Source organism: Salarias fasciatus, unplaced genomic scaffold (genome assembly GCF_902148845.1).
Source record: "Salarias fasciatus unplaced genomic scaffold, fSalaFa1.1, whole genome shotgun sequence".
In the NCBI taxonomy this organism is placed as follows: domain Eukaryota; kingdom Metazoa; phylum Chordata; class Actinopteri; order Blenniiformes; family Blenniidae; genus Salarias; species Salarias fasciatus.
Genome location: NW_021941386.1, coordinates 181,355 through 209,136, shown reverse-complemented (window position 1 = coordinate 209,136; position 27,782 = coordinate 181,355). Strand labels below are relative to the sequence as shown.

At 54.9% G+C, this 27,782-nt stretch overlaps 2 protein-coding genes across 2 annotated transcripts in view; both read right to left on the bottom strand.

Annotated features, from left to right (window-relative positions):
- The window catches only part of eif4e2rs1 (eukaryotic translation initiation factor 4E family member 2 related sequence 1), a 38,547-nt gene extending 29,391 nt beyond the window's left edge, over positions 1 to 9,156 (bottom strand). Inside the window, exons 1-3 of the mRNA XM_030087426.1 lie at positions 8,979 to 9,156; positions 8,350 to 8,434; positions 8,110 to 8,244 (exon numbers count right to left, since the gene is read on the bottom strand). Of these exons, the coding sequence (XP_029943286.1) occupies positions 8,110 to 8,244; positions 8,350 to 8,434; positions 8,979 to 8,995 (237 nt within the window). The 5' untranslated portion in view covers positions 8,996 to 9,156. The remainder of the gene's footprint in view (positions 1 to 8,109; positions 8,245 to 8,349; positions 8,435 to 8,978) is intronic.
- Positions 9,157 to 9,928: 772 nt separating this feature from the next.
- Positions 9,929 to 27,782, bottom strand: part of kif1ca (kinesin family member 1C, a) — a 35,913-nt gene continuing 18,059 nt past the window's right edge. The window contains exons 16-30 of the mRNA XM_030087427.1: positions 27,620 to 27,699; positions 25,320 to 25,395; positions 25,166 to 25,245; positions 22,632 to 22,726; positions 22,144 to 22,227; positions 20,568 to 20,748; positions 17,883 to 17,955; positions 17,650 to 17,748; positions 17,245 to 17,406; positions 16,925 to 17,147; positions 16,730 to 16,788; positions 16,225 to 16,314; positions 15,881 to 16,091; positions 11,824 to 13,159; positions 9,929 to 11,143 (exon numbers count right to left, since the gene is read on the bottom strand). Of these exons, the coding sequence (XP_029943287.1) occupies positions 12,363 to 13,159; positions 15,881 to 16,091; positions 16,225 to 16,314; positions 16,730 to 16,788; positions 16,925 to 17,147; positions 17,245 to 17,406; positions 17,650 to 17,748; positions 17,883 to 17,955; positions 20,568 to 20,748; positions 22,144 to 22,227; positions 22,632 to 22,726; positions 25,166 to 25,245; positions 25,320 to 25,395; positions 27,620 to 27,699 (2,310 nt within the window). The 3' untranslated portion in view covers positions 9,929 to 11,143; positions 11,824 to 12,362. The remainder of the gene's footprint in view (positions 11,144 to 11,823; positions 13,160 to 15,880; positions 16,092 to 16,224; positions 16,315 to 16,729; positions 16,789 to 16,924; positions 17,148 to 17,244; positions 17,407 to 17,649; positions 17,749 to 17,882; positions 17,956 to 20,567; positions 20,749 to 22,143; positions 22,228 to 22,631; positions 22,727 to 25,165; positions 25,246 to 25,319; positions 25,396 to 27,619; positions 27,700 to 27,782) is intronic.

Below are 27,782 nucleotides of genomic sequence, written 5' to 3'. Positions count from 1 at the left end.
TACAGCCTGAGGTGATAAAATACACCCTGAGGTAATTAAGCACACCCTGAGGTAATGAAGTACTCCATGAGGTAATAAAGTACACCCTAAGGTAATAAAGTACAACCTGATCTAATGCGGAGCCTGAAGTCCTCTGACACAGCCTGACACTGACCTACAGATGAAACAGGACTACAGCTTGACGATGACGTACAGGTGAAACACAGGACTACAGCCTGACACTGACGTACAGATGAAACAGAACTACAGCCTGACACTGGCCTACAGGTGAAAAACAGGACTACAGCCTGACACTGACGTGCAGGTGAAACACAGGACTACAGCCTGACACTGACCTACAGGTGAAACACAGGACTACAGCCTGACACTGACCTACAGGTGAAACACAGGACTACAGCTTGACGATGACGTACAGGTGAAACACAGGACTACAGCCTGACACTGACCTACAGGTGAAACACAGGACTACAGCCTGACACTGACCTATAGGTGAAACACAGGACTACAGCCTGACACCAACAGGCAGACAACTGAGCATGAAGACCACATTTCCTCTCGAGTTGTCACTTGTTCTCCGCTGCTTGTATTTATGGTGAAACTTGTTGTGTGTTGACCGACAGTGCTTTCCAGTTGTGTCTCAGGGTGTACCTGTGATGTGATGCTATACGACATTATACGATGTGATGTGATACAATATGATGCAATACGATGCTATAGGATATTATGCGATGCAATATGATGCGATATGATGCGATGCTATACGATATTATGCATTGCGATACGATATGCGATGCTATACAATATTATGCAATGCGATATGGTATGATGCGATATGATGCGATGCTATACGATATTATGCGATGCGATACGATATGATGCGCAGCGGTACGATATGCTGCGATGCAATGCGATACGATGCGATGCGATACGATGCTATACGATATTATGCGATGTGATGCGATACGATACGATATGATGCGATATGATATGATGTGATGCGATATGATGCGATACGATATCATGCGATGATATACGATATGCTACGATGCAATGCGATATGATGCGATGCTATACGGTATTACGCATTGCGATACGATATGATGCGATGCTATACGATATTATGCGATGCGATACGATATGATGCGCAGCGGTACGATATGCTGCGATGCGATACGATGTGATGCGATGTGATGCTACATGATATTATGCGATACGATATGATGCGATATGCTGCGATGCGATACGATGTGATGCGATACGATATGATGCGATACGATATGATGCGATGCGATACGATATGATGCGATGCGATACGATATGATGCGCAGCGGTACGATATGCTGCGATGCGATACGATGTGATGCGATGTGATGCTATATGATGCGATGCAATATGATGCGATGTGATGCTATATGATATTATGCGATACGATATGATGCGATATGATGCGATGCAATATGATGCGATGTGATGCTATATGATATTATGCGATACGATATGATGCGATATGATGCGATGCAATATGATGCGATGCTATACGATATTATGCGATACGATATGATGCGCTATGATATGATGCGATGCGATGCCAGAATCTTTCAGTTCTATCAATGCGATCTGATACGATATGATGCCATGTGTTGCGGTATGATGCGATTCAACATGACGCAAATAAGCAAAGAAAAAAAAACAAATTAAAAATAAGATGGAATTCAGTACGGTACTCTAAAAGGCTTCATTCCTCACAGACAGCCGTAAATTCAACTGAAGAGCAGTTTTTGCCGTCTTAAAAACTCTCAGTGAGGAACTTAAAGGGACGCCTCCAGCAGTCAGTCAGGTTGCTGGTTCGCCTGTCTGCAGAGCGTCCTGCTGATAAGAACTGTGGAGGGAGCAGGACGCCTGAAGCAGCTTCTTCCCTTCCACTCCGCGCTTCTGTGCAAAGAACATGGAAACAGTTTAGCATCTGAGACTCATGGCTGCTGCGACTCTCACCGAGTGTCTCATACGAAATGTCCATCTCCACAACACAGAAAGTAAAATACAATCTAAACAACAGTCCAGCTACAGCTCAAAGCTGTGTGAGCTGAAGTGTGAACAGTCGACTCTCACCGAGTGTCTCATAGGAAATGACCATAAGAATTAAAACAGATCTTTCTGCAAATACGCCTCTCGCTGTCAACACCTCACTTTCATTTCATCCGGCGCCATCTCAGGTTGGTTTGAGGAAGATCAGCAGGTGATTGGTTTGAGCTCTCCGGTGTCCGGATGAGGAAGTAGACGGCGAGGCGGCGGGACTTGCTGGTGATGGGTGTACTCTTTATAACTGGTCTGAGTGTTTGTCGTGCTGCTGTTTTACAGCGTCTTAACGCAGCGTTCTTTGCAGATGACGGACGTTTTGTCAAACTTTCCGTCTTTCTTTGTGAATCCGTAGTGTTTCCAAACACATGGCTTAAACATTGCAGGTGCATTAAAGATGGGATCTTCCTCGGGGCTGCTCGCGCCGGCGTCCTGGTGTGTTACTGGCAGTGCAGCCTATGAGCCGCACGGCTTCCGGCCGTATTCAATACAAAACGCCAAATAATGATGGTGCATTCACTGCGCCTGGGAAACCGCAGATGAGGGGAAGTTTTCAACCAATAAAACGGCGCTGGCATCGAACTTTACCGAAACCCTCCAATAGGGCTGCAGCTATCGATTATTTTAGTAATCAATTAATCTATCAATTCATTTGGTCGATTAATCGGATAGTTTTTTTTTACACTTTCTATTTTATTTTGGCAAGCATAAAACTCACCACGGACAAAAAAATGAACTACTATTAATGCTTGGAGTAACATTTATTAAACTGCAGAGGAACACTCATTGCTAGGATGAACATTGCACTTTAAATTCACGAATTATTTGAAAAAAAAAATAAAATACCTGAGAGAGGGCTAAGGCCTTAGCTTCATTATAAAAAAAAATGCACATGAAAGCTGATTATTAAAGAAAATTTCCAGTACGGCAGGCAATACTCAGTATTATCAAACAATTCCTATTGATATTAATTTTCCAACTGTCTTGTGCAAAAAACAAAAATAATAAAACTCGGGCTGAGTCCAAAACAGCACCTTCACCTTTATAAACTGACAGCTGCCCTAAAATTTTAAAGTGCACTCAAAGGAGGGCAAAACAACAATTTCAGAATGCAGTCATTTTTCCCCCGACGTGGTGCTGTGATAACCCGCCAGCTCCGCTCGGCACTGCAGACTCTGCACCGAGCTCTTCCCTTTTTTCGTTTAAAGTTGTCCCAAACTTTGGACATTTTCTGGCGTTTTCTTTGTTGCGCTTCCTCCTTTTCACCAGCATTTTCTTCATTCTGCTCTTCAACGCCCCAACGCACCGCGACAACGCACCGCGACAACGCGCCGCGCCGACGCGTCTCGTCGCTGGTGGAACGCGCGCTCTCATTTGTTTTCAACTGTATTTTGACGGAAAATCGCGGAAAGCGTTTGGCGGTGTGAACGCAGCTCCATTTCTGGCGTCGTTTCACCGCTGTGCTCCATCTCACACTCTCCTGTGAAACATGCTGCGCTTTAGTTCCGGGCGCTACACACCAGGGCTGGGCGATATATCCATATTAAAATTATATCGATATATTTTTTAATGTGATATGGATTTAGACTATATCGTTTATATCGATATAGTTCAAGTGTGCGCTGTGATCCTCGCTCTGCTGCGCTGCTGACCCGGAGGAGCTCTCTGCTCTGCCCCCCCCCCCCTCTGTCCTGCTCAGAGGGGGGGGGGCAGAGAGCGACACTCCGGGACTCTTCAACCAGCAGGAGGAAGCAGCAGCGGCTGCAGAGCGAAGGAGGAACTGGTCAGCAAAAGAAAAAGCAGTGGCTCAGTCATTTGGAGATGGTTCACTTTTAAAGTATCAGACTAGCAACAAAGTCACGATTTTTGTCGGGAGCGATATGAACAAGTCACAGCCAAGGGTGGAAGCACGGCAAATCTTTTTCACCACCTTAAACAGCGGCGCAAACTGCAGTACGGAGTGTGTAAAGCTGTGCGCATTACTGTCTGTCAAAGTAGAGAAGGAGTGAGAAAAATGATATTGACTTGATATTCTGTTTCTTGTGCAACTGATTGAGACTGTTCAGAAAAGAAAATGTTACAGGAAGAAGAGGAAAAGGTCATCTAAAGCTGATGTTTACATTTGTTTCCTAAACTGAGCACTTTATTTTGTTCTTTATATATAAATGCTGCTCTTACAAAGGGTTGTCATATTATGTGATACCATTTTTTATTATTTGCATCTGTAGATTTGTTAGAAAGGAGAAGATCAGTCATTTGATTTCAATAAGCTATTTTTAGTTGTAGAATTAAAAAAACAAAAATGCTTATTGTATTTTCATGAATAGACTTATTTCAGAAAAAGATTGGCCTATTTTATTTTGTAAGCTATTTCTATATACGATATGTTTTCATTTAAATATGTACCTGACAGAAAGGTATTCCTGGTGTTATATGGTATTTATGTGTACTTTTCATTATTTGTACAACTGAGCATTTTTCATGAAGCAGGTGAAGAAACCTGTTGATTACTCCTCATTTGATTTTGCCGCTGTTCACTGAAACAGCCGGTTTCAATAAAACCACTTGTGACTTGTTATATTTGACTTTGACTCAACATTTTGCTCTCACTTTGCGGAAAAAAATATCGGGATAAATATCGTATATCGATATTCAGCCTAAATATATGGGGATATGAATTTTGGTCCACATGGCCCAGCCCTACTACACGCTAGCGGAGAGACGGCGACATCCCAAAGTGGCTTGCGGCCGGCCACTGGGCGGCGAGGCCTTATGGCCGTTCTGCTGTGCCACAAGCCATTCAGGACTGGCTTACGGCTGACCAGTGACGTGCAGCCGGGGCAGGCAGGGTGGGCAGGGCGGGCAGGGTGGGCAGGGCAGCCAGGGCAGCCAGGGCAGGCAGGGCAGGCAGGGTGGGCAGGGTGGGCAGGGTAGGCAGGGTGGGCTCAGCCTACCCTGCCTACCCTGCCTACCCTGGGCTGATAGGAAAAAAAATGAAATCATTCCATTTTAATAATTACTTTTTCTAATCTTTTTCAATTGCTTTATTATTATTATTTTATATATAATGTTTCAGATTTTAATTTCCGATATAGTACTATATATAGTACCTTTGGGTTTATATGTAGATCGTCATTCAGTGCTTTTCACAGCCCAGTATAATGACTCAACACACACTCCTCCTGGCCAAGCAGAGACGCTGCACCAGTAACTTCCCCTCGCGCTGTTACAGTGAGGCCACGCCCTCTCCTGAAGGCCACGCCCTCTCCTGAAGGCCACGCCCTCTCCTGAACACAGCACTGCTCTGCCTTGATCTGTGGTGTCGTGGCAGTGATGTGGGTTCGCGCAGGCGCAGTCGGCTTCTCCTTCTAAAACTCTTGTACGTAAAAAGGCAGATCGCTACGCTGCCTTTTTTACGTTACTCTGCTGTGCCAATGCTCTACGTACGTTCACGGAGAATTAGTGAATCGGTCCTTTCCAGGTGACGTCACTCTGTTGCATTGTGGGATTGAATCGCCATTTCCCAGGCCACGGTCTCACTCTGTGATTCACGTCTTTAGTGCGGCATTATTTCTCAGAAATGGGACGATCGTGTTGCGTGATAGGCTGCCATAATAAGTCGCATCGACGGAACGGGAGCAGGACAGAAGGCAGGCTCCGTTTTTTCCAGTTTCCCACCTGGAGAAGAAACGACGGGGAGCAGACTGAGGAAATGAGGAAGAGGCGTCAGACGGCGGGGTCGCAGCGTGACATGAAGGAGCATCGCTCTCCACTCCGGATCTGCCAGCAGGGCTGTTCGCTCTCAACATTTTCATAAAGGCAAGTCAGCGAGTTTATTTGTTTTTAAGCAGTGTTGCTGAAAATGGTGTTTCTCCCTGAATGAAGTCACGTTAGCCGCTAACGGTTAGCGCGCCTGCGAACTGGCTTCACCAGCTGCGAACCAACTTCACTTGTGGAATCCAGTCAGCGGAGGAGGGCAGTGGAGAATCACTTCATGCTGAGTCTGTTCACTGTGATGACTGTGTGAATGGCATGAATTAGGGCCAAGAGGAGCGCCACATGTGTGCAGTCGAGCTCTGAGCAGAAACCTATTAGTTGTTTCTGGTTGTTGCTTTCAGGTGTTCTGTCATTAAACGTGTGTTGGGGTGTGGGCCCTGCAGAGAGAGACGTTTCAGCACCGCAGGCAGCTCCGCGTCCGATTTGTCATTTTCTCACTCATTTTGCGTCTCGATCTCAAACCAGGAATGCGCTGTGTGGCCATGAGAGATAAAGTTAATTGGGAGAGTCTTGGGACTGCTGTTAAGTCATTATTTAAGCTTTTTTAGTGGTGTTATACAATCTTGAGTTTGTTAAGCTGGCACTGACCTGCCTACACGTGGAAATTGTCACTGGTGTGTCCGTCGCAATCTGCGCCTGTCTGCCTACCGAACCCTGGAGCTCACGGCACGCGCCTGCGGCCGACCCAGTACTGGCTTATGGCACGACCACTAGAGGGAGTAGTGTGCAAACACCGGTCGTCTTGACAACCACGTGTTTTTTTTCCTTTATTATCAGAAGGACTGGAACATTGTAAACATGAGGAAATGTCATCAGGCAATGTGCTTTAAACGAAGTGGACGTGCCATTAAGGTTTCTTACATTTTTTATATCTCACACCGACATCTGTAGACGTATGGTCGCCCATGATTAACGATGAAAGTCAAGCGACCGTCTGTGTTACAGAGGCTACGGTGGTTGGGCTAACCGTTGCCGCTGAAGTATAGTGTGTGTGTGTGTGTGTGTGTGTGTGTGTGTGTGTGTCACAAGACTTACACTTATGTAGCCTACATATGTTTTTATGATGGACTGTGCATTATTTATAGTGTCATATTGTAACTATTATAGTTGATTACCTTTAAAAAAAAAAAAAAAAGGTCATAAAGTCATTATTTTACTTTTGAAAGCTTCCAGCATTTATGGGTGGCGGTGGCATAAGGCAGCGGTCCGGGCGGGGGGGCGGGGGGCAGTTGGGCAGCGGCTGTGTAGGGCAGTGCACCGGGGACCGGGGGGGTCGGGGGGGGGGGGGGGGGGGGGGGGGGTGGCAGCAGCGGCACTGGTCCAACCAGGCTGGTGCATATGGCGTTACAGGTTTGCCACATGGCGTGTCATGTTTGCCCCCCGACCCCCCCGGTCCCCGGTGCACTGCCCTACACAGCCGCTGCCCAACTGCCCCCCGCCCCCCCGCCCGGACCGCTGCCTTATGCCACCGCCACCCATATATGCTGGAAGCTTTCAAAAGTAAAATAATGACTTTATGACCTTTTTTTTTTTTTTTGTTGCTTAAGCTCATGTATGACTATATTGATTCACTGTACCAAAACCCATTAGAAAAAGAAAGCTTCTCACTGATCTCGGGTCAAATATCAATATGCCATTAATTGACATTAATTAATTACAAAGGCCCTAATTAATTAGATTAATTTTTTTAATCGAGTCCCACCCCTAAAAAAAATATAAGAAACCTGAATGGCACGTCCACCTAGTTTAAAGCACATTGCCTGATGACATTTCCTCATGTTTACAATGTTCCAGTCCTTCTGATAATAAAGAAAAAAAAAAAAAAAACACGTCGCAAATACCCTGTACCGTAAAGTGAATTTGTGGTTGTCAAGACGACCGGTGTTTACACACTGCTCCCTCTAGTGGTCGTGCCAATAGCCACTCCTGAATGGCTTGTGGCACGACAGAACGGCCATAAGGCGTTGCCGCCTAGTGGCCGGCCACAAGCCACTTTGGGATGTCGGCGCTACACGCTGGCGGGTTCACGGTACTTTCACTGCACACAATTAATAAATGAATCCTCGAAGCAACAGAATTTAATTCGAAGCTTTTTTATAATCGAATTACACGATTTATTCGATGAATCGTTTCAGCCCTACCCTCCAACGCATCAATATCGATACCCAGAGGACGAGCCGATGCACGTGCATCGATTAATATCCACACCCTTAGTGTGTGTGTGTGTGTGTGTGTGTGTGTGTTCCAGCGTGTTACCGAGGCGACCGTTCCAATCTGCCTGATGTTTTGTTCGTAGCTCAGTGAACTGGCAGGTCGACTTGGAGTTCGTCGGCTGTACCAGAAGGTGTAGTTGTACTGCAGAGGGTGTTCACCAACACCGGGACACACTGTCTGCACAGACACACACACACACACAAACACACACACACACTATCATGTTCACACGATGACAGGAGTATAAAGGCCAAAGGTGGTAGGGTCAGTAGGGGGTGTGACCTTTCGTCTGTTGTTGTTGTTGTTGTTCCCATCACTGTTGTCATGGTGACAGTCAGACTCCTCCTGGTGTTCCTCATCTCTGGTCCTGAAAGAGGAGCAGAGGTGTCGAGAGGACAGGCAGTTCCAGGGACTCTCACCAAGGTCCACCACACCAGACCAGAGGTCATCTAAAACAGGATGGATCTGAATTCACATTCCACCGAGTCGACAAACGCTGACCCATTCACTCAGAGAACACTGGACTACAGCGACACACTTCAAGTAGTTTGGAATTTCTTGTGGGTCAAGGAAGATTCAAATAAAAATATTTGTAATGGTCCAGATCAGCCGGTGTTTCGGATTAAGTCGTCCACCTGGTACCTGGTGAACGACTTCCCGTCGGCGATTTTTAGCTGACAGTCGCAGCTGATGCCAAAATAAGACTCACAACAGTCTAACTCTGACTGTGACTGCGGTTAAACGCCGTTTTCCAGGACTGCCACGGCTCTCTGTAGAGTTTTCAACGCTTGTTGTTACCAGCGGCGACGACGGAAGCGTGAACGAGGCAGTCACCAGTAAACAGGGAAACCACTTATTCCGAAACACCGCCGCTAGCAGCTAGCAGCTAGCAGCTAGCAGCTAGCTCTTACCGCAGCTGCTGTTCCATGTGTGGCCAGCTGAAGCTCTTCGCTGCTTTATCCTCGGGGTTCTTTGGCTCTTTTAAAAGCGTATTCCTTTGACTTTAACTGCGAACTGAGCGGATTTCGTTGGTGTTTCAGTCTGTCTACCTGCCTGCTCACGCGTCTGCCCCAATGATCCGCCACTGCGCATGTGCGGGACTCGTGTATGGAACCCCGGAATGGACAATTTTAGGATGGTCGCGTTTGAGTTTTAGGTCCAAACGAACCTCCGGTTTAAAATAACATTTAGCACCTATGATTACATGATATGAGATTTCCAATGGCAAATAAACATTTGCACTCGTTTTACCTTTTTAGTTTTCTATCGTTCATTCATTCAGCGGTCTCCAAGAAAGAAGGGGGGGGGGGGGGGGGGGTAACACGGAACAGACTTGACTCATCTGACAGTGGAGCAAGAGGCTCAGACACAGGGGGCGCAAATAAAGAACAAGCGTGCACGTCGTAGTAAAGACGAAAATAGAAAACTATGAAAAGAAAGATCTAACTGTATGTACTCCATAAATATTTAAATACAACAGAAACTATAATATAAATACAAATATGCACATATGTTTTCAGTTCAGCAGACTGAGTGTTGGGAAGTTCCATTGAGTTCTAACGGGGTGAGAGAGTGAGACGACTGCAGGACATCAGAATGTCCAGCGTCGTTGTCCACAGTGGGGTGTCTCCTCTACTGTCCAGTGCGCTGTCTTAGACCTGTTGTCCACCATGGATGTGAGCTGGGCCAACTTCCTCCTCTCACCCCCGTCCTCCACAGAGTCCAGAGGACAGCCAGGACAGAGCTGGTCCTCCTGTCCAGAGGACGGGGGTGGGGGGGGGGGGGGGACAAGAGAGGGAGGAGGGGACAAGAGAGAGAGGGGGGAGGAGGAGGGAGGAGTTCAGATGAAAGACTCAGGGTCTCTTCAGATTTCAGCTTTTATTGGCAACAGGGTTTGAAGTTACAGCCTGAGATTGTTTATGTCAACAACTACAGTGTTGCCGGGCAACCGGCCGACTGTTGTGGTTCTGAACTTCAAACCTGAATCGTCACGGTGATCAAACAGACATGTGGCCTGGTTACAACAGTCCCCATATGAAAATAGAAAACAAAGAAAGAAGCTGGAAACCAAACATGAAGCAGGAGCAGCTTGAATCAGGCCGGAGTCAGCAGCAGCAACGTGATTGGTCCGTTCGGCCGCGTCAGGCCGCGGGCCAATCACGTCCCGGAGCCCCGAGACTGTTCTGTGATTGGTGCGTTCAGCCGCGTCAGGCCGCGGGCCAATCACGTCCCGGAGCTCTGCTCTTAACATGTCAGATTTCTTCAAAGTGGAATAAACACAAAGCACTAAAAACACCTCCCACAATGCATTGCTCATAAAGTTCTGAAAAGGATGAAAGGTGAAACACGGGACCAGAGTCTCCATCTGTTCCTGTCTTCACTGTTCAATGGCGATGACGCTCACTTTTCCCAGAATGCATCAGGAGCAGAGGAAGAGCAGGGACTCTGCGGCTGCCGGGGACACCAACACTATGAGCAACATCAAGCAGGAAGCCACTTGTCCCAGCCTTCTGCAGTGTCCTGAAGGCAGCGCGGGGACAGGAAGTGACATCACAGCCTCGCAGCAGGACTTCAACCTCACACATTTAAAATACAACGTTTCAGCCTCCATCTGCACACCAGCCACGCCTCCTTTTGGTTCACCTTCCTCCACCTGCTCATCACCACTAACTAACCAACTAACTAACTAACTAACTGACTAACTAACTAACTGACTGACTAACTGACTAACGAACTGACTAATGAACTGCTACTGAGTAAAACCGCAAATATACAAACACTCCCAACAGCAGGAGGCGCCACTGAGTCGGCTCTTTGGTTTGTAGCAGCAGCATTCAGCTCTCAAGAACATCAGCTGGAGTTGAACCAGCAACCAGTTCAACCAGCAACCAGTCAGCTGGAGTTCAACCAGCAACCAGTCAGCTGGAGTTCAACCAGCAACCAGTCAGCTGGAGTTCAACCAGCAACCAGCAGGTTTCCTGTTTACTAGAACCTCCACCCTCCAGCAGCCGACATCCACAGGAGATGCTGCGGTGCAGGTGGAGGAGGACATGGCTGACCTCCACCTCTGGCTGACCTCTGTCCCTGGCTGACCTCCACCTCTGGCTGACCTCCACCTCTGGCTGACCTCTGTCCCTGGCTGACCTCCACCTCTGGCTGACCTCTGTCCCTGGCTGACCTCCACCTCTGGCTGACCTCCACCTCTGGCTGACCTCCACCTCTGGCTGACCTCTGTCCCTGGCTGACCTCCACCTCTGGCTGACCTCCACCTCTGGCTGACCTCTGTCCCTGGCTGACCTCCACCTCTGGCTGACCTCTGTCCCTGGCTGACCTCCACCTCTGGCTGACCTCTGTCCCTGGCTGACCTCCACCTCTGGCTGACCTCTGTCCCTGGCTGACCTCCACCTCTGGCTGACCTCCACCTCTGGCTGACCTCCACCTCTGGCTGACCTCTGTCCCTGGCTGACCTCCACCTCTGGCTGACCTCCACCTCTGGCTGACCTCTGTCCCTGGCTGACCTCCACCTCTGGCTGACCTCTGTCCCTGGCTGACCTCCACCTCTGGCTGACCTCTGTCCCTGGCTGACCTCCACCTCTGGCTGACCTCTGTCCCTGGCTGACCTCCACCTCTGGCTGACCTCCACCTCTGGCTGACCTCCACCTCTGGCTGACCTCTGTCCCTGGCTGACCTCCACCTCTGGCTGACCTCTGTCCCTGGCTGACCTCCACCTCTGGCTGACCTCTGTCCCTGGCTGACCTCCACCTCTGGCTGACCTCCGTCCCTGGCTGACCTCCGTCCCTGGCTGACCTCCACCTCTGGCTGACCTCCACCTCTGGCTGACCTCTGTCCCTGGCTGACCTCCACCCCTGGCTGACCTCCACCTACAGCTGACCTCCGTCCCTGCCTGACCTCCACCCTTGGCTGACCTCCACCCCTGGCTGACCTCCACCCCTGGCTGACCTCCACCCCTGGCTGACCTCCACCTCTGGCTGACCTCCACCCCTGGCTGACCTCCACCCCTGGCTGACCTCTGTCCCTGCCTGACCTCCACCCCTGGCTGACCTCCACCCCTGGCTGACCTCTGTCCCTGGCTGACCTCTGTCCCTGGCTGCAGCAGCTGACGGAGGTTGCTGGGTTGACTCCAGGATCTGGGCTGAGGGTCGACTGGTTTCAGTAAAGTAACTAGCAGAGCAACAACAAGCAGGTCAGCAACATGGGAAAACCAGGCACACACACACACACACACACACACACACACACACACACACACTACAGCGTGGGACCGCCCCCGGGGCTCAGGTGGGCGTGTCCTTGCTCTTAAGATCTGGCGCACTGAACTGCCGCCTCATTCTGGGCGGGGTCATGAAGCCCCACCCGCCTGGCGCCGGCGAAGGCCCCGCCCCCAGGAGCAGGTCGGGGGGGGGCGGCGGCCCCCCGGGGCGCGGCAGGCTGTGGTAGCTGTTGTGAGGTCCGGGCTGGAATGGTGCATTGTAGGGGTTGTAGTAGGGATGGGGATGGAACTGATACTGCTGACGCTGATTGCACTGGAAGTCCCACCCCCCTGCCCCGCCCCCTCCCCCGCCCCCGCCCCTCCCCCCTCTCTCGCCCCCGGGGCCGGGCGACGGCCCCCTCCTCTGCCGCGGTCGTCCTTGGTGACCGCCGCCGCCGTTGTCATAGTTCCCGTTGCCGTGGACGGAGCCGTCCAGGGAGTTCCGGCGGTGGCGGCGCTGCTGGCCGAAGCCGCCCTGGTTGCCGTGGTTACGCTGCTGCCAGGGACGGTGAGGGCTCGGGGTCCGCATCCGAGGGGGCGGAGCTTGAAAAGGAAGGGGCAGGAGAGCGGGTGGAGCCTGTCCCAGAGGGACAGACGGAGGTGAGGGAGAGGCCGCTCCACCCGCTCCACCCTCCCCCCCCGGCTCCGCCCCCTCCCCCCCTCCCCCCCCCAGACCCAGCGCCTGCAGGGCCGCGCTGGCCGGTCCCCATGACAACCGGTGGGCCGGGTTGCTCTTGAAGGGGAACTTCAGCTTGCACTCCTGGGGAGGGATGAAGCGTCCGGTCCCCGGCAGGTGGAGCGGCAAGGCGGGCGGAGTCACACCTGCAGGGGGAGGGGAGGAGGGGGGGTCACCACTGGAGGGCAGTGTGTCCATGGACCTGTGTGTGTGTGTGTGTGTGTGTGTGTGTGCCTCGGTTCCTGGACCGGGAGAGCGGGCGGGGATTTGCGTGAGGGCCGTCTTGTGTCCGTTTGTGTCCGATCGGGGGGGGTGTGTGTCCGGACCCGGGGGGTGTGTGTGTTAGGGGGGTGTTTGTGTGTCCGGGGGGTGTGTGTGTTTGTGTGTCTGGGGGGGGGGGTGTGTTTGTGTGTCCGGGGGTGTGTGTGTGTGTGTGTGTCCGGACCCAGGGGGTGTGTGTCCGGACCCAGGGGGTGTGTGTCCGGACCCAGGGGGTGTGTGCGTTGGAAACCATTTCACGAGCCAGATTGGATGGTTTGGCGGCAACATGTGGCCCAATACACAACACCACACTACCCCTGGTGTAGTGTGTAGTGTGTGTAGTGTGTAGTGTGTAGTACCCTGGCCGGTCCTCTGCTTTCTGATCAGGCTCTGCTGCTGCAGGTTGAGGATCGTGTAGTGCAGTGTGTAGTGTAGCGTGTAGTGTAGTGTGTAGTGTAGCGTGTAGTGTAGTGTAGTGTGTAGTGTAGTGTGTAGTGTAGTGTGTAGTGTAGTGTGTAGTGCAGTGTGTAGTGCAGTGTGTAGTGTAGCGTGTAGTGTAGCGTGTAGTGTAGTGTGTAGTGCAGTGTGTAGTGTAGCGTGTAGTGTAGTGTGTAGTGCAGTGTGTAGTGTAGTGTGTAGTGCAGTGTGTAGTGCAGTGTGTAGTGTAGCGTGTAGTGTAGCGTGTAGTGTAGTGTGTAGTGCAGTGTGTAGTGTAGCGTGTAGTGTAGTGTGTAGTGCAGTGTGTAGTGTAGCGTGTAGTGTAGCGTGTAGTGTAGTGTGTAGTGCAGTGTGTAGTGTAGCGTGTAGTGTAGTGTGTAGTGTAGTGTGTAGTGTAGTGTGTAGTGCAGTATGTAGTGTAGTGTGTAGTGCAGTGTGTAGTGCAGTGTGTAGTGTAGCGTGTAGTGTGTAGTGTAGTGTGTAGTGCAGTGTGTAGTGCAGTGTGTAGTGTAGCGTGTAGTGTAGCGTGTAGTGTAGTGTGTAGTGCAGTGTGTAGTGCAGTGTGTAGTGTAGCGTGTAGTGTAGCGTGTAGTGTAGTGTGTAGTGCAGTGTGTAGTGCAGTGTGTAGTGTAGCGTGTAGTGTAGCGTGTAGTGTAGTGTGTAGTGCAGTGTGTAGTGCAGTGTGTAGTGCAGTGTGTAGTGCAGTGTGTAGTGCAGTGTGTAGTGCAGTGTGCATTGTAGTGTGTAGTGTAGTGTGTAGTGCAGTGTGTAGTGCAGTGTGTAGTGTGTAGTGTGTAGTGCAGTGTGCATTGTAGTGTGTAGTGTAGTGTGTAGTGCAGTGTGTAGTGCAGTGTGTAGTGTGTAGTGCAGTGTGCATTGTAGTGTGTAGTGTAGTGTGTAGTGCAGTGTGTAGTGTGTAGTGCAGCGTGTAGTGTAGCGTGTAGTGTAGTGTGTAGTGCAGTGTGTAGTGTGTAGTGTGTAGTGCAGTGTGCATTGTAGTGTGTAGTGTAGTGTGTAGTGCAGTGTGTAGTGTGGTGTGTAGTGCAGTGTGTAGTGTGTAGTGCAGTGTGCATTGTAGTGTGTAGTGTAGTGTGTAGTGCAGTGTGTAGTGCAGTGTGTAGTGTGTAGTGCAGTGTGCATTGTAGTGTGTAGTGTAGTGTGTTGTGTAGTGTGTAGTGCAGCGTGTAGTGTAGCGTGTAGTGTAGTGTGTAGTGCAGTGTGTAGTGTGTAGTGTGTAGTGCAGTGTGCATTGTAGTGTGTAGTGTAGTGTGTAGTGCAGTGTGTAGTGTAGTGTGTAGTGTGTAGTGCAGTGTGCATTGTAGTGTGTAGTGTAGTGTGTAGTGCAGTGTGTAGTGTAGTGTGTAGTGTGTAGTGCAGTGTGCATTGTAGTGTGTAGTGCAGTGTGTAGTGCAGTATGTAGTGCAGTGTGTAGTGTAGTGTGCAGTGTGCATTGTAGTGTGTAGTGCAGTGTGTAGTGCAGTGTGTAGTGTAGTGTGCAGTGTGCATTGTAGTGTGGTGCAGTGTGTAGTGCAGTGTGTAGTGTGGTGCAGTGTGTAGTGTAGTGTGCAGTGTGCATTGTAGTGTGGTGCAGTGTGTAGTGCAGTGTGTAGTGTAGTGTGCAGTGTGCATTGTAGTGTGTAGTGCAGTGTGCAGTGCAGTGTGTAGTGCAGTGTGTAGTGTGTAGTGTGGTGCAGTGTGTAGTGCAGTGTGTAGTGCAGTGTGCAGTGCAGTATGTAGTGCAGTGTGTAGTGCAGTGTGTAGTGCAGTATGTAGTGCAGTATGTAGTGTAGTGTGTAGTGTGGTGCAGTGTGCAGTGCAGTGTGTAGTGCAGTGTGTAGTGCAGTATGTAGTGTAGTGTGTAGTGTGGTGCAGTGTGCAGTGCAGTGTGCAGTGCAGTGTGTAGTGTGGTGCAGTGTGTAGTGCAGTGTGTAGTGCAGTGTGCAGTGCAGTATGTAGTGTAGTGTGTAGTGTGGTGCAGTGTGCAGTGCAGTGTGTAGTGTGGTGCAGTGCAGTGTGCAGTGCAGTGTGTAGTGTGGTGCAGTGTGCAGTGCAGTGTGTAGTGCAGTGTGTAGTGTGGTGCAGTGTGCAGTGCAGTGTGTAGTGCAGTGTGTAGTGCAGTGTGCAGTGCAGTGTGCAGTGCAGTGTGCAGTGTGCAGTGCAGTGTGTACCTTGTCCCTGCGTCCTCTGCTTCCTGCCCAGGCTCTGCTGCTGCAGGTTGAGGATGCGCTGCTGTTCCTGCTTCAGCCAGCGGAGGCGCCCTCTCCTGAAGGCCGGGTCCTCCTCCATCAGGCGCCGGACACGCCCCTCGGGCCGGTCGGGGGCGGGGCCGTCCGCTTCGCCGGGCGGGGACTCCCCGCCGTCTGCGTCGGCGTCCTCGTCCTGGGGGGAGGGCGGAGTCAGAGGCCGGCCCGCCGCGGAGTGGGCGGAGCCGGATGGGGGGCCCACCGCGGAGTGGGCGGAGCCGGATGGGGGGCCCACCGCGGAGTGGGCGGAGCCAGAGGACGGCAGGTACCTGCAGAGGAATGATGCTCTCCATCTTCACCATTCGGTCCCTTAGAGCCCGGATCTCCTCGTCCTTCATGTTGTTCTGAAGCTTCACCTCCTGGGGGGGCACAGGGTCAGGGGGGGCACAGGGTCGGGGGGGCACAGGGTCGGGGGGGCACAGGGTCAGGGGGGGCACAGGGTCGGGGGGGCACAGGGTCGGGGGGGCACAGGGTCGGGGGGGGCACAGGGTCAGGGGGGCGGCACAGGGTCAGGGGGGGCACAGGGTCGGGGGGGCACAGGGTCGGGGGGGCACAGGGTCGGGGGGCACAGGGTCAGGGGGGCACAGGGTCGGGGGGGGCACAGGGTCGGGGGGGGCACAGGGTCGGGGGGGGGGCAACCCCCCAGCAGGAATGGCACAGGGTCGGGGGGGGCACAGGGTCGGGGGGGGGGCAACCCCCCAGCAGGAATAACACAGCGTCGGGGGGGGGCCGACAGGACTAAGAGGGGCGGGGTCTCAACCCCCCCACACTCACCTCCAGGATGTCGGTCAGCTTGTCGATGTGAGCCTTCAGGTCGTAGACTTTTCCGTCATTCGCAGCTCCTCCTCCTCCTCCTCCTCCTGCTCCTCCTCCTCCTCCTGCTCCTCCTCCTGCTCCTCCTCCTCCTCCTGCTCCTCCTCCTGCTCCTCCTCCTCCTCCCTCCTCCTCCTCCTCCTCCTGCTCCTCCTCCTCCTCCCTCTCCTCCTCCGGCCCCCCCTCCTCCTCCCTCCTCCGGGGGGGGGCTCCTCTCGTCCCCGATGCCCACCGTGTGGCAGACGTCCTGGGCCACGGCCCTCCAGCTGTCGGCCTCGGCCGGGTCCTTCTTGGTGTACATGCGGCACAGCTCCTTCATCTTGACGATGGCCAGCGCCTCGATCTCCTGCCGGGAGTGCCGGAAGTCTCCCAGGGCCACCTGGGGGGGCGGCAGAGGGGGTCAGGCCGGACCGCCCGGGAGCGGGAGCGGCGGCGGGAGCGGCGGCGGGAGCGGCGGCGGCGGCGAGGCGCCGGACCTCGTAGCAGATCTCCTTGACGGCCTGCATGCGGAGGTCGTCCACCGTGACCCTCCTGGGGTCCTTGCTGATCCTCCTCCTCTGGGGGATCTGGTAGACCCTCTGGGGCTCCCGCCTCTTCCCGCTGCTGGGCAGGCCGCAGCGCTTCACGATGCTCTGCACCTGCAGGACCGGGGGACCAGGGGGCGGGGTCAGACTGGGCGGGGCTCCGGGACCGGGTCTCCAGGGCTCCGGGACCGGGTCTCCAGGGCTCCGGGACCGGGTCTCCAGGGCTCCGGGACCGGGTCTCCAGGGCTCCGGGACCGGGACCGGGTCTCCAGGGCTCCGGGACCGGGTCTCCAGGGCTCCGGGACCGGGACCGGGTCTCCAGGGCTCCGGGACCGGGTCTAACCCTCACCAGCTCACCTTGTTGGCAGGAAGCTTCTCTCTCAGGGAGGAAATCAGCCTCCAGCTCTCCTCACAGGACCGCTTGTCCGAGTCGTCCCCACTGTCGCTGTCTGCATACTGAAGACATGTCCAACGTCAAGACAGGACACAGCAGAGACAGGACACAGCAGAGACAGCAGAGACAGGACAGACAGCAGTGACAGCAGAGACAGAGACAGAGACAGAGACAGAGACAGACAGCAGGACTGCACCAGTCTGTGCTGCTCCAGCAGCAGGTCGGCCTCCTCCTTCTCCTTCCGGTACTGACTTTCCACATCCTGCAGCCTGGAACACAGGAGCAGACAGGAAGTCACCCCTCCACCACAGGAAGTCCCTCCTCCAACCCCTCCACCATGAAGTCACCCCTCCACCACAGGAAGTCCCTCCTCCAACCCCTCCACCATGAAGTCCCTCCTCCACCAGGAAGTCCCTCCTCCACCACAGGAAGTCACCCCTCCACCACAGGAAGTCCCTCCTCCACCACCACAGGAAGTCCCTCCTCCTCCACCCAGGAAGTCCCTCCTCCTCCACCACAGGAAGTCCCTCCTCCTCCACCCAGGAAGTCCCTCCTCCACCCAGGAAGTCCCTCCTCCACCACAGGAAGTCCCTCCTCCACCAGGAAGTCCCTCCTCCACCCAGGAAGTCCCTCCTCCTCCACAGGAAGTCCCTCCTCCACCAGGAAGTCCCTCCTCCACCACAGGAAGTCCCTCCTCCTCCACCCAGGAAGTCCCTCCTCCTCCACCCAGGAAGTCCCTCCTCCACCACAGGAAGTCCCTCCTCCACCACAGGAAGTCCCTCCTCCACCATGAAGTCCCTCCTCCACCAGGAAGTCCCTCCTCCACCACAGGAAGTCACCCCTCCACCACAGGAAGTCCCTCCTCCACCACAGGAAGTCCCTCCTCCTCCACCCAGGAAGTCCCTCCTCCTCCACCCAGGAAGTCCCTCCTCCACCACAGGAAGTCCCTCCTCCTCCACCCAGGAAGTCCCTCCTCCACCACAGGAAGTACCTCCTCCACCACAGGAAGTCCCTCCTCCACCACAGGAAGTCACCCCTCCACCACAGGAAGTCCCTCCTCCACCACAGGAAGTCCCTCCTCCTCCACCCAGGAAGTCCCTCCTCCACCACAGGAAGTACCTCCTCCACCACAGGAAGTCCCTCCTCCACCACAGGAAGTCACCCCTCCACCACAGGAAGTCCCTCCTCCACCACAGGAAGTCCCTCCTCCTCCACCCAGGAAGTCCCTCCTCCACCACAGGAAGTCCCTCCTCCACCACAGGAAGTCCCTCCTCCACCACAGGAAGTCCCTCCTCCACCACAGGAAGTCCCTCCTCCTCCACCACAGGAAGTCCCTCCTCCACCACAGGAAGTCACCCCTCCACCACAGGAAGTCCCTCCTCCACCACAGGAAGTCACCCCTCCACCATGAAGTCCCTCCTCCTCCACCACAGGAAGTCCCTCCTCCACCACAGGAAGTCACCCCTCCACCACAGGAAGTCCCTCCTCCACCACAGGAAGTCACCCCTCCACCATGAAGTCCCTCCTCCTCCACCACAGGAAGTCCCTCCTCCACCACAGGAAGTCCCTCCTCCACCACAGGAAGTCCCTCCTCCACCACAGGAAGTCCCTCCTCCTCCACCCAGGAAGTCCCTCCTCCACCCAGGAAGTCCCTCCTCCACCACAGGAAGTCCCTCCTCCACCAGGAAGTCCCTCCTCCACCCAGGAAGTCCCTCCTCCTCCACAGGAAGTCCCTCCTCCACCAGGAAGTCCCTCCTCCACCACAGGAAGTCCCTCCTCCTCCACCCAGGAAGTCCCTCCTCCTCCACCCAGGAAGTCCCTCCTCCACCACAGGAAGTCCCTCCTCCACCACAGGAAGTCCCTCCTCCACCATGAAGTCCCTCCTCCACCAGGAAGTCCCTCCTCCACCACAGGAAGTCACCCCTCCACCACAGGAAGTCCCTCCTCCACCACAGGAAGTCCCTCCTCCTCCACCCAGGAAGTCCCTCCTCCTCCACCCAGGAAGTCCCTCCTCCACCACAGGAAGTCCCTCCTCCTCCACCCAGGAAGTCCCTCCTCCACCACAGGAAGTACCTCCTCCACCACAGGAAGTCCCTCCTCCACCACAGGAAGTCACCCCTCCACCACAGGAAGTCCCTCCTCCACCACAGGAAGTCCCTCCTCCTCCACCCAGGAAGTCCCTCCTCCACCACAGGAAGTACCTCCTCCACCACAGGAAGTCCCTCCTCCACCACAGGAAGTCACCCCTCCACCACAGGAAGTCCCTCCTCCACCACAGGAAGTCCCTCCTCCTCCACCCAGGAAGTCCCTCCTCCACCACAGGAAGTCCCTCCTCCACCACAGGAAGTCCCTCCTCCACCACAGGAAGTCCCTCCTCCTCCACCACAGGAAGTCCCTCCTCCACCACAGGAAGTCACCCCTCCACCACAGGAAGTCCCTCCTCCACCACAGGAAGTCACCCCTCCACCATGAAGTCCCTCCTCCTCCACCACAGGAAGTCCCTCCTCCACCACAGGAAGTCACCCCTCCACCACAGGAAGTCCCTCCTCCACCACAGGAAGTCACCCCTCCACCATGAAGTCCCTCCTCCTCCACCACAGGAAGTCCCTCCTCCACCACAGGAAGTCCCTCCTCCACCACAGGAAGTCCCTCCTCCACCACAGGAAGTCCCTCCTCCTCCACCCAGGAAGTCCCTCCTCCTCCACCCAGGAAGTCCCTCCTCCACCACAGGAAGTCCCTCCTCCTCCACCCAGGAAGTCCCTCCTCCACCACAGGAAGTCCCTCCTCCACCACAGGAAGTCCCTCCTCCACCCAGGAAGTCCCTCCTCCACCACAGGAAGTCCCTCCTCCACCACAGGAAGTCCCTCCTCCACCTGTGTACCTGCGCTCCATCTCCAGCTTGATGTCGATGCCCTGCTTCTCCAGCAGCTCCCTCTGGGCGTAGTTCCAGTCCTCTGGCTCCCCCTGCTGCTCCGCCGTGGCGCTGCGCTCCCTCTGCAGACGGGCCTGCTCCGGGTGGTTGAACCGGAACACGTGGTTCTTTCCCATCACGATACGGTGGCCTGGAGGGCGCACACACAAACACACACACGCGCGCACACACACACACACGCGCACGCACACACACACACACATTAATGCTATGCTATCTATTGAATTGAAAATCCTTCTTTGCTTCACTGACTCCAAGTTTCATTTAACCAGCAGACTGAACTGGTTTAACCAGCAGACTGAACTGGTTTAACCTGCAGACTGAACTGGTTTAACCAGCAGACTGAACTGGTTTAACCTGCAGACTGAACTGGTTTAACCGGCAGACTGAACTGGTTTAACCTGCAGACTGAACTGGTTTAACCGGCAGACTGAACTGGTTTAACCGGCAGACTGAACTGGTTTAACCGGCAGACTGAACTGGTTTAACCTGCAGACTGAACTGGTTTAACCTGCAGACTGAACTGGTTTAACCGGCAGACTGAACTGGTTTAACAGACTGAACTGGTTTAACCGGCAGACTGAACTGGTTTAACCGACTGAACTGGTTTAACCGGCAGACTGAACTGGTTTAACCTGCAGACTGAACTGGTTTAACAGACTGAACTGGTTTAACCGGCAGACTGAACTGGTTTAACCGGCAGACTGAACTGGTTTAACCTGCAGACTGAACTGGTTTAACCTGCAGACTGAACTGGTTTAACCTGCAGACTGAACTGGTTTAACCTGCAGACTGAACTGGTTTAACAGACTGAACTGGTTTAACCGGCAGACTGAACTGGTTTAACCGGCAGACTGAACTGGTTTAACCTGCAGACTGAACTGGTTTAACCGGCAGACTGAACTGGTTTAACCTGCAGACTGAACTGGTTTAACCAGCAGACTGAACTGGTTTAACCTGCAGACTGAACTGGTTTAACCTGCAGACTGAACTGGTTTAACTAGCAGACTGAACTGGTTTAACCTGCAGACTGAACTGGTTTAACCGGCAGACTGAACTGGTTTAACCTGCAGACTGAACTGGTTTAACCTGCAGACTGAACTGGTTTAACCAGCAGACTGAACTGGTTTAACCTGCAGACTGAACTGGTTTAACCTGCAGACTGAACTGGTTTAACCTGCAGACTGAACTGGTTTAACCGGCAGACTGAACTGGTTTAACCGGCAGACTGAACTGGTTTAACCTGCAGACTGAACTGGTTTAACCTGCAGACTGAACTGGTTTAACCGGCAGACTGAACTGGTTTAACCGGCAGACTGAACTGGTTTAACCGGCAGACTGAACTGGTTTAACCTGCAGACTGAACTGGTTTAACCGGCAGACTGAACTGGTTTAACCTGCAGACTGAACTGGTTTAACCGGCAGACTGAACTGGTTTAACCGGCAGACTGAACTGGTTTAACCGGCAGACTGAACTGGTTTAACCTGCAGACTGAACTGGTTTAACCGGCAGACTCTCCGGTACCTTGTTTCAGAACGACGGCGTCTGTGATCTGCTTCCCGTTGACGTAGGTCTCCGCCCCCACCAGCGGCTCCAGAGTGACCTCCACTGCAGAGACAGAGGTCTGCGTCACCACGGCAACAAGGACAACCGCGCTGAGAAGACGTGACGAGGACGACAACAACTGAACGGAATCAACAGCATTTTCACCATCAGTGACAGCCTGGCTCTGCCCGACCGCCTCCCGGCAGCCTCACTCACTCACTCACTCACTCACTCACTCACTCACACATATATGCGTGCGCGCGCACACACATACACACACACACACACACATACACACACACAGAACAATACCTGACAGATCTCCAGGCAGCTTTTACAGAGGAAGGAGAAGAAGAGAGTCACTTCGTGACACAACGTCACACACAAACGTGCACACACACACACACACACACACACACACACACACACACACACACAATGGACAACAGCAGTGGAGTTGTCTTCACCTTCTCCCTGCTCGTTGGTCTCGCTGACGAAAACACAGTGGATCTCCTTGATGAAGTCTCCGGATAGCTTAATGTCCACGTCCTGCTGTCCAACCCTGACACACACACACACACACACACACACACAAATGAGCATCCTGACAAATGGTAGCGTGGACACACTGCAGGAAGACTGTTGCTCCAGATGGTCCAGGAGGACCAGGAGGACCAGGAGGACCAGGCGCGTCCTCTGCTGCTGCAGAGCAGACGAGCTGTAATACTGGGAGGCGTCCAGCAGGGGGCCTTTAGAGTCCCCTCAGAACCACAGGTGGGGAATTTCAGAGTGTAAAAAAACACACTAAACTGGAGCTTCCTGGTTTGCCCACAGGGCCGGGCCGAAGCGCCACCGAGAGCCCCGCCTCCGGCGGACCCCCCCAGCGGACCCCCACCCGCCCCCAGCGGACTGGGGACTGTCTCCTCACTGGGTGAACCAGGAAGTTAGGACTGCTGTCCAGCTGAAGGAAGAGTCCTTGAGAGTCCAGAACAGCTGACAGGACCCGGCAGAACCAGAGAACCTCAGTCTGAGGGGCTCTGGAGGAAGAACTGGGTCTGGAGGGGTCCAGGAGGACATGGAGGAGGACTACCTCCTGTCAAACGGTCCGGCGCCTCAGGAGGGACAGCAGGTCCAGAACACTGTTTACAGCGGAGGAGGAGCTGCTGTCCTCCATGGGGACATCAGAGGACGGTGGAAGGAAGACTTGGAGGACCTCCTCAGTCCCGTCCCCACGTCTTCCTGGAGGAAGCAGAGGCTGAGGTCTCAGGGGGGGTCAGGGTGACGGTGACGGTGACAGGTGATGGTGATAGTGACAGGCAGTGACGGGTGACAGTGATGGTGACGGGTGACAGTGACGGGTGACAGTGACGGGTGACAGTGACAGGTGATGGTGACAATGACAGTGACGGGTGACAGTGACGGGTGACGGGTGACGGTGACAGGTGATGGTGATAGTGACAGGCAGTGATGGGTAACAGTGACGGTGATGGGTGACGGGTGACAGTGGCGGTGACTGTGACGGTGACAGTGACGTGAGAGTGACAATGACGGTGATGGGTGCAAGTGACAGTGACAGTTATGGGTGACAGTGATGTTGACGGTGACAGTGATGGGTGACGGTGACGTGTGACAGTGACGGGTGACAGTGACAGTGATGGGTGACAGTGACGGTGACGGTGATGGGTGACGGGTGACAGTGACAGTGATGGTGATGGGTGACGGGTGACAGTGACGGTGACAGTGATGGGTGACAGTGACAGTGATGGTGACGGGTGACAGTGACGGGTGACAGTGATGGTGACAGTGATGGTGACAGTGATGGGTGACAGTGACAGTGATGGTGACGGGTGACAGTGACGGTGACAGTGATGGGTGACAGTGACAGTGATGGTGACAGTGATGATGACAGTGACGGTGATGGGTGACAGGTGACAGTGACGGTGACCGTGACAGTGACGGGTGACAGTGAGGGTGACGGGGATGGGTGACGGGTGACAGTGACGGTGACAGTGACGGGTGACAGTGATGGGTGACAGTGACAGTGACGGTGACGGGTGACGGTGACGGGTGACAGTGACAGTGACGGGTGACAGTGATGGTGACAGTGACGGTGATGGGTGACGGGTGACAGTGACGGTGATGGGTGACGGGTGACAGTGACGGTGATGGGTGACGGGTGACAGTGACGGTGACAGTGACGGGTGACAGTGACGGTGACGGGTGACAGTGACAGTGACGGGTGACAGTGACGGTGATGGGTGACGGGTGACGGGTGACAGTGACGGTGACAGTGATGGGTGACAGTGACAGTGATGGTGACGGGTGACAGTGACGGGTGACAGTGATGGTGACAGTGATGGTGACAGTGATGGGTGACAGTGACAGTGATGGTGACGGGTGACAGTGACGGTGACAGTGATGGGTGACAGTGACAGTGATGGTGACAGTGATGATGACAGTGACGGTGATGGGTGACAGGTGACAGTGACGGTGACCGTGACAGTGACGGGTGACAGTGAGGGTGACGGGGATGGGTGACGGGTGACAGTGACGGTGACAGTGACGGGTGACAGTGATGGGTGACAGTGACAGTGACGGTGACGGGTGACGGTGACGGGTGACAGTGACAGTGACGGGTGACAGTGATGGTGACAGTGACGGTGATGGGTGACGGGTGACAGTGACGGTGATGGGTGACGGGTGACAGTGACGGTGATGGGTGACGGGTGACAGTGACGGTGACAGTGACGGGTGACAGTGACGGTGACGGGTGACAGTGACAGTGACGGGTGACAGTGACGGTGATGGGTGACGGGTGACGGGTGACAGTGACGGTGACAGTGACGGGTGACAGTGACGGTGATGGGTGACGGGTGACAGTGACGGGTGACAGTGAGGGTGACGGTGACGGGTGACAGTGACGGTGATGGGTGACGGTGACGGTGACAGTGACGGGTGACAGTGACGGTGACGGTGGGTGTAGCAGCGGAGCCGCTCTGACCTGGTGAAGCCCTCCTTGATGTAGTACAGCAGACACTCGGACATCAGCGGGTCTTCGTTCAGGTTGACCAGATGAGGCGTCTGCCCACAAACCACAATCGGCTGTCAGCTGACTTTCACCCGAAGCTCAAACTGTCAGTCGAACATCAACTCACTCCTTTAGGAGAGAAGACGCCCAGAGTCCCTCCGTCCTCCTTAATGGACACACCCATCTCTGCCAGGATGGACTCCCTAGGACCCAGAGAGACGGACAGAGACAGGAAGTCACACAGGTGTCTTTCAGCTCAGCAGAAACCAGTCCAGCTCTCCATGTGGACTCTCTGGGTAGAGATTCTCTCCTGGTTCAGGCTGGGTTCACACCGGACGGGTTCCTGCTGCGGTCCAAACACCGCAGCTGATCCATAGTCATTAAAATCAATGCTGTGTCTCACACCAGGCTGCTGTCCGGCTGCGGCCCGGCCGCGGTCCGGCCGGGGTCGGGCTGCAGTCCGGCTCCGGTCCGGTTGCGGTCCGGCTGCGGCCCGGCCGCGGTCCGGCTCCGGTCAGGATCCGGTCTGGCTGCGGTCTGGCTGGGGTCAGGCTCCGGTCCGGCTGCGGTCTGGCTGCGGTCAGGCTCCGGTCTGGCTGTGGTCTGGCTGTGGTCCGGCTGCAGTCTGGCTGCGGTCAGGCTCCGGTCTGGCTGCGGTCTGGCTGTGGTCCGGCTGCAGTCTGGCTGCGGTCAGGCTCCAGTCTGGCTGTGGTCTGGCTGTGGTCCGGCTGCAGTCTGGCTGCGGTCAGGCTCCGGTCAGGCTGTGGTCCGGCTGCAGTCTGGCTGCGGTCAGGCTCCGGTCAGGCTGTGGTCCGGCTGCAGTCTGGCTGCGGTCAGGCTCCAGTCTGGCTGTGGTCTGGCTGTGGTCCGGCTGCAGTCTGGCTGGGGTCAGGCTCCGGTCTGGCTGTGGTCCGGCTGCGGTCTGCCTGGGGTCAGGCTCCGGTCTGGCTGTGGTCCGGCTCCGGTCTGGCTGGGGTCAGGCTCCGGTCTGGCTGTGGTCCGGCTCCGGTCTGGCTGTGGTCCGGCTGTGGTCCGGCTGCGGTCTGGCTGTGGTCTGGCTGTGGTCTGGCTCCGGTCTGGCTCCGGTCTGGCTGCGGTCAGGCTCCGGTCTGGCTGTGGTCCGGCTGCGGTCTGGCTCCGGTCTGGCTCCGGTCTGGCTGTGGTCAGGCTCCGGTCTGGCTGTGGTCCGGCTGCGGTCCGGCTGCGGTCTGGCTGTGGTCTGGCTGTGGTCTGGCTGTGGTCTGGCTGCGGTCAGGCTCCGGTCCGGCTGCGGTCTGGCTGGGGTCAGGCTCCGGTCTGGCTGTGGTCCGGCTGCGGTCTGGCTGGGGTCAGGCTCCGGTCTGGCTGTGGTCCGGCTCCGGTCTGGCTGGGGTCAGGCTCCGGTCTGGCTGTGGTCCGGCTCCGGTCTGGCTGTGGTCCGGCTGCGGTCAGGCTCCGGTCCGGCTGCGGTCTGGCTGTGGTCCGGCTGCGGTCTGGCTGTGGTCTGGCTCCGGTCTGGCTCCGGTCTGGCTCCGGTCTGGCTGGGGTCAGGCTGCGGTCTGGCTGGGGTCAGGCTCTGGTCTGGCTGTGGTCCGGCTCCGGTCTGGCTGCGGTCTGGCTGGGGTCAGGCTCCGGTCTGGCTGTGGTCCAGCTGCGGTCTGGCTGTGGTCTGGCTGCGGTCTGGCTGTGGTCTGGCTCCGGTCTGGCTCCGGTCCGGCTGCGGTCTGGCTGGGGTCAGGCTCCGGTCTGGCTGTGGTCCGGCTGCGGTCTGGCTGTGGTCTGGCTCCGGTCTGGCTCCGGTCCGGCTGCGGTCTGGCTGGGGTCAGGCTCCGGTCTGGCTGTGGTCCGGCCGCGGAGCCCTTGTGGAGCTCTGGTAACTTTCCGCTATCATCCTATTTTTCCAAACCAGGAGCTCCACCTCTCAATCCAGACAGAAGCAGGTCGGTGCCGAAGGAAACGTGATATTTTTCCAAAATATGTGATTTCAAAATAAAATCTGTGTCGTGTTTTTTCCTTGACGTTCAACTTTTTTTTTTTACTTCTTCTGGTAGAAAACAGAACAAACAGTGATGTTGTCATGATACGCTTTAGAAGAATGAACGGTTTCTTCTTCTACTGCAGGAAAATCGAACGACTCCAAACAGCTCTCTGACCGGAGCAGCTCTGGGTTGCCAGGTTGGACGGGTTTCTGCCAAATCAAGCTTCTTTTTGAACATGTCGGGTGGGTTGCTGTCATTTTGCGTGCTGATGCGTTTTGAACAGAGATGGCGGTTTGGGCTGCTCTCCATTGAGCTCAACAGGTTCCATATTGATTAGGGGAGAACGTCGGATCTGGAAACCTCGTCCAGCGGACCGGAGACGCACCGGAGGCGGCGTGAGTCGCAGTGCGGCGGTGACTGCGGACCGGAGACGGACCGCAGCGGGACCGCATCCAGAGCGACGTCTCACCTCTCCAGACGGATGGACTCGGTCTTCCTCAGCTTCTCCTCCCAGGTCTCGTTCAGCTCGGCTATGATCTTCTCCGTTTCCTGGTGAAGACACAGCAGACGGACAGACGGACGGACGGCTAGTCCCCAGAGATCACCACAGAGGGTCAGCTGGTCAGGACTCT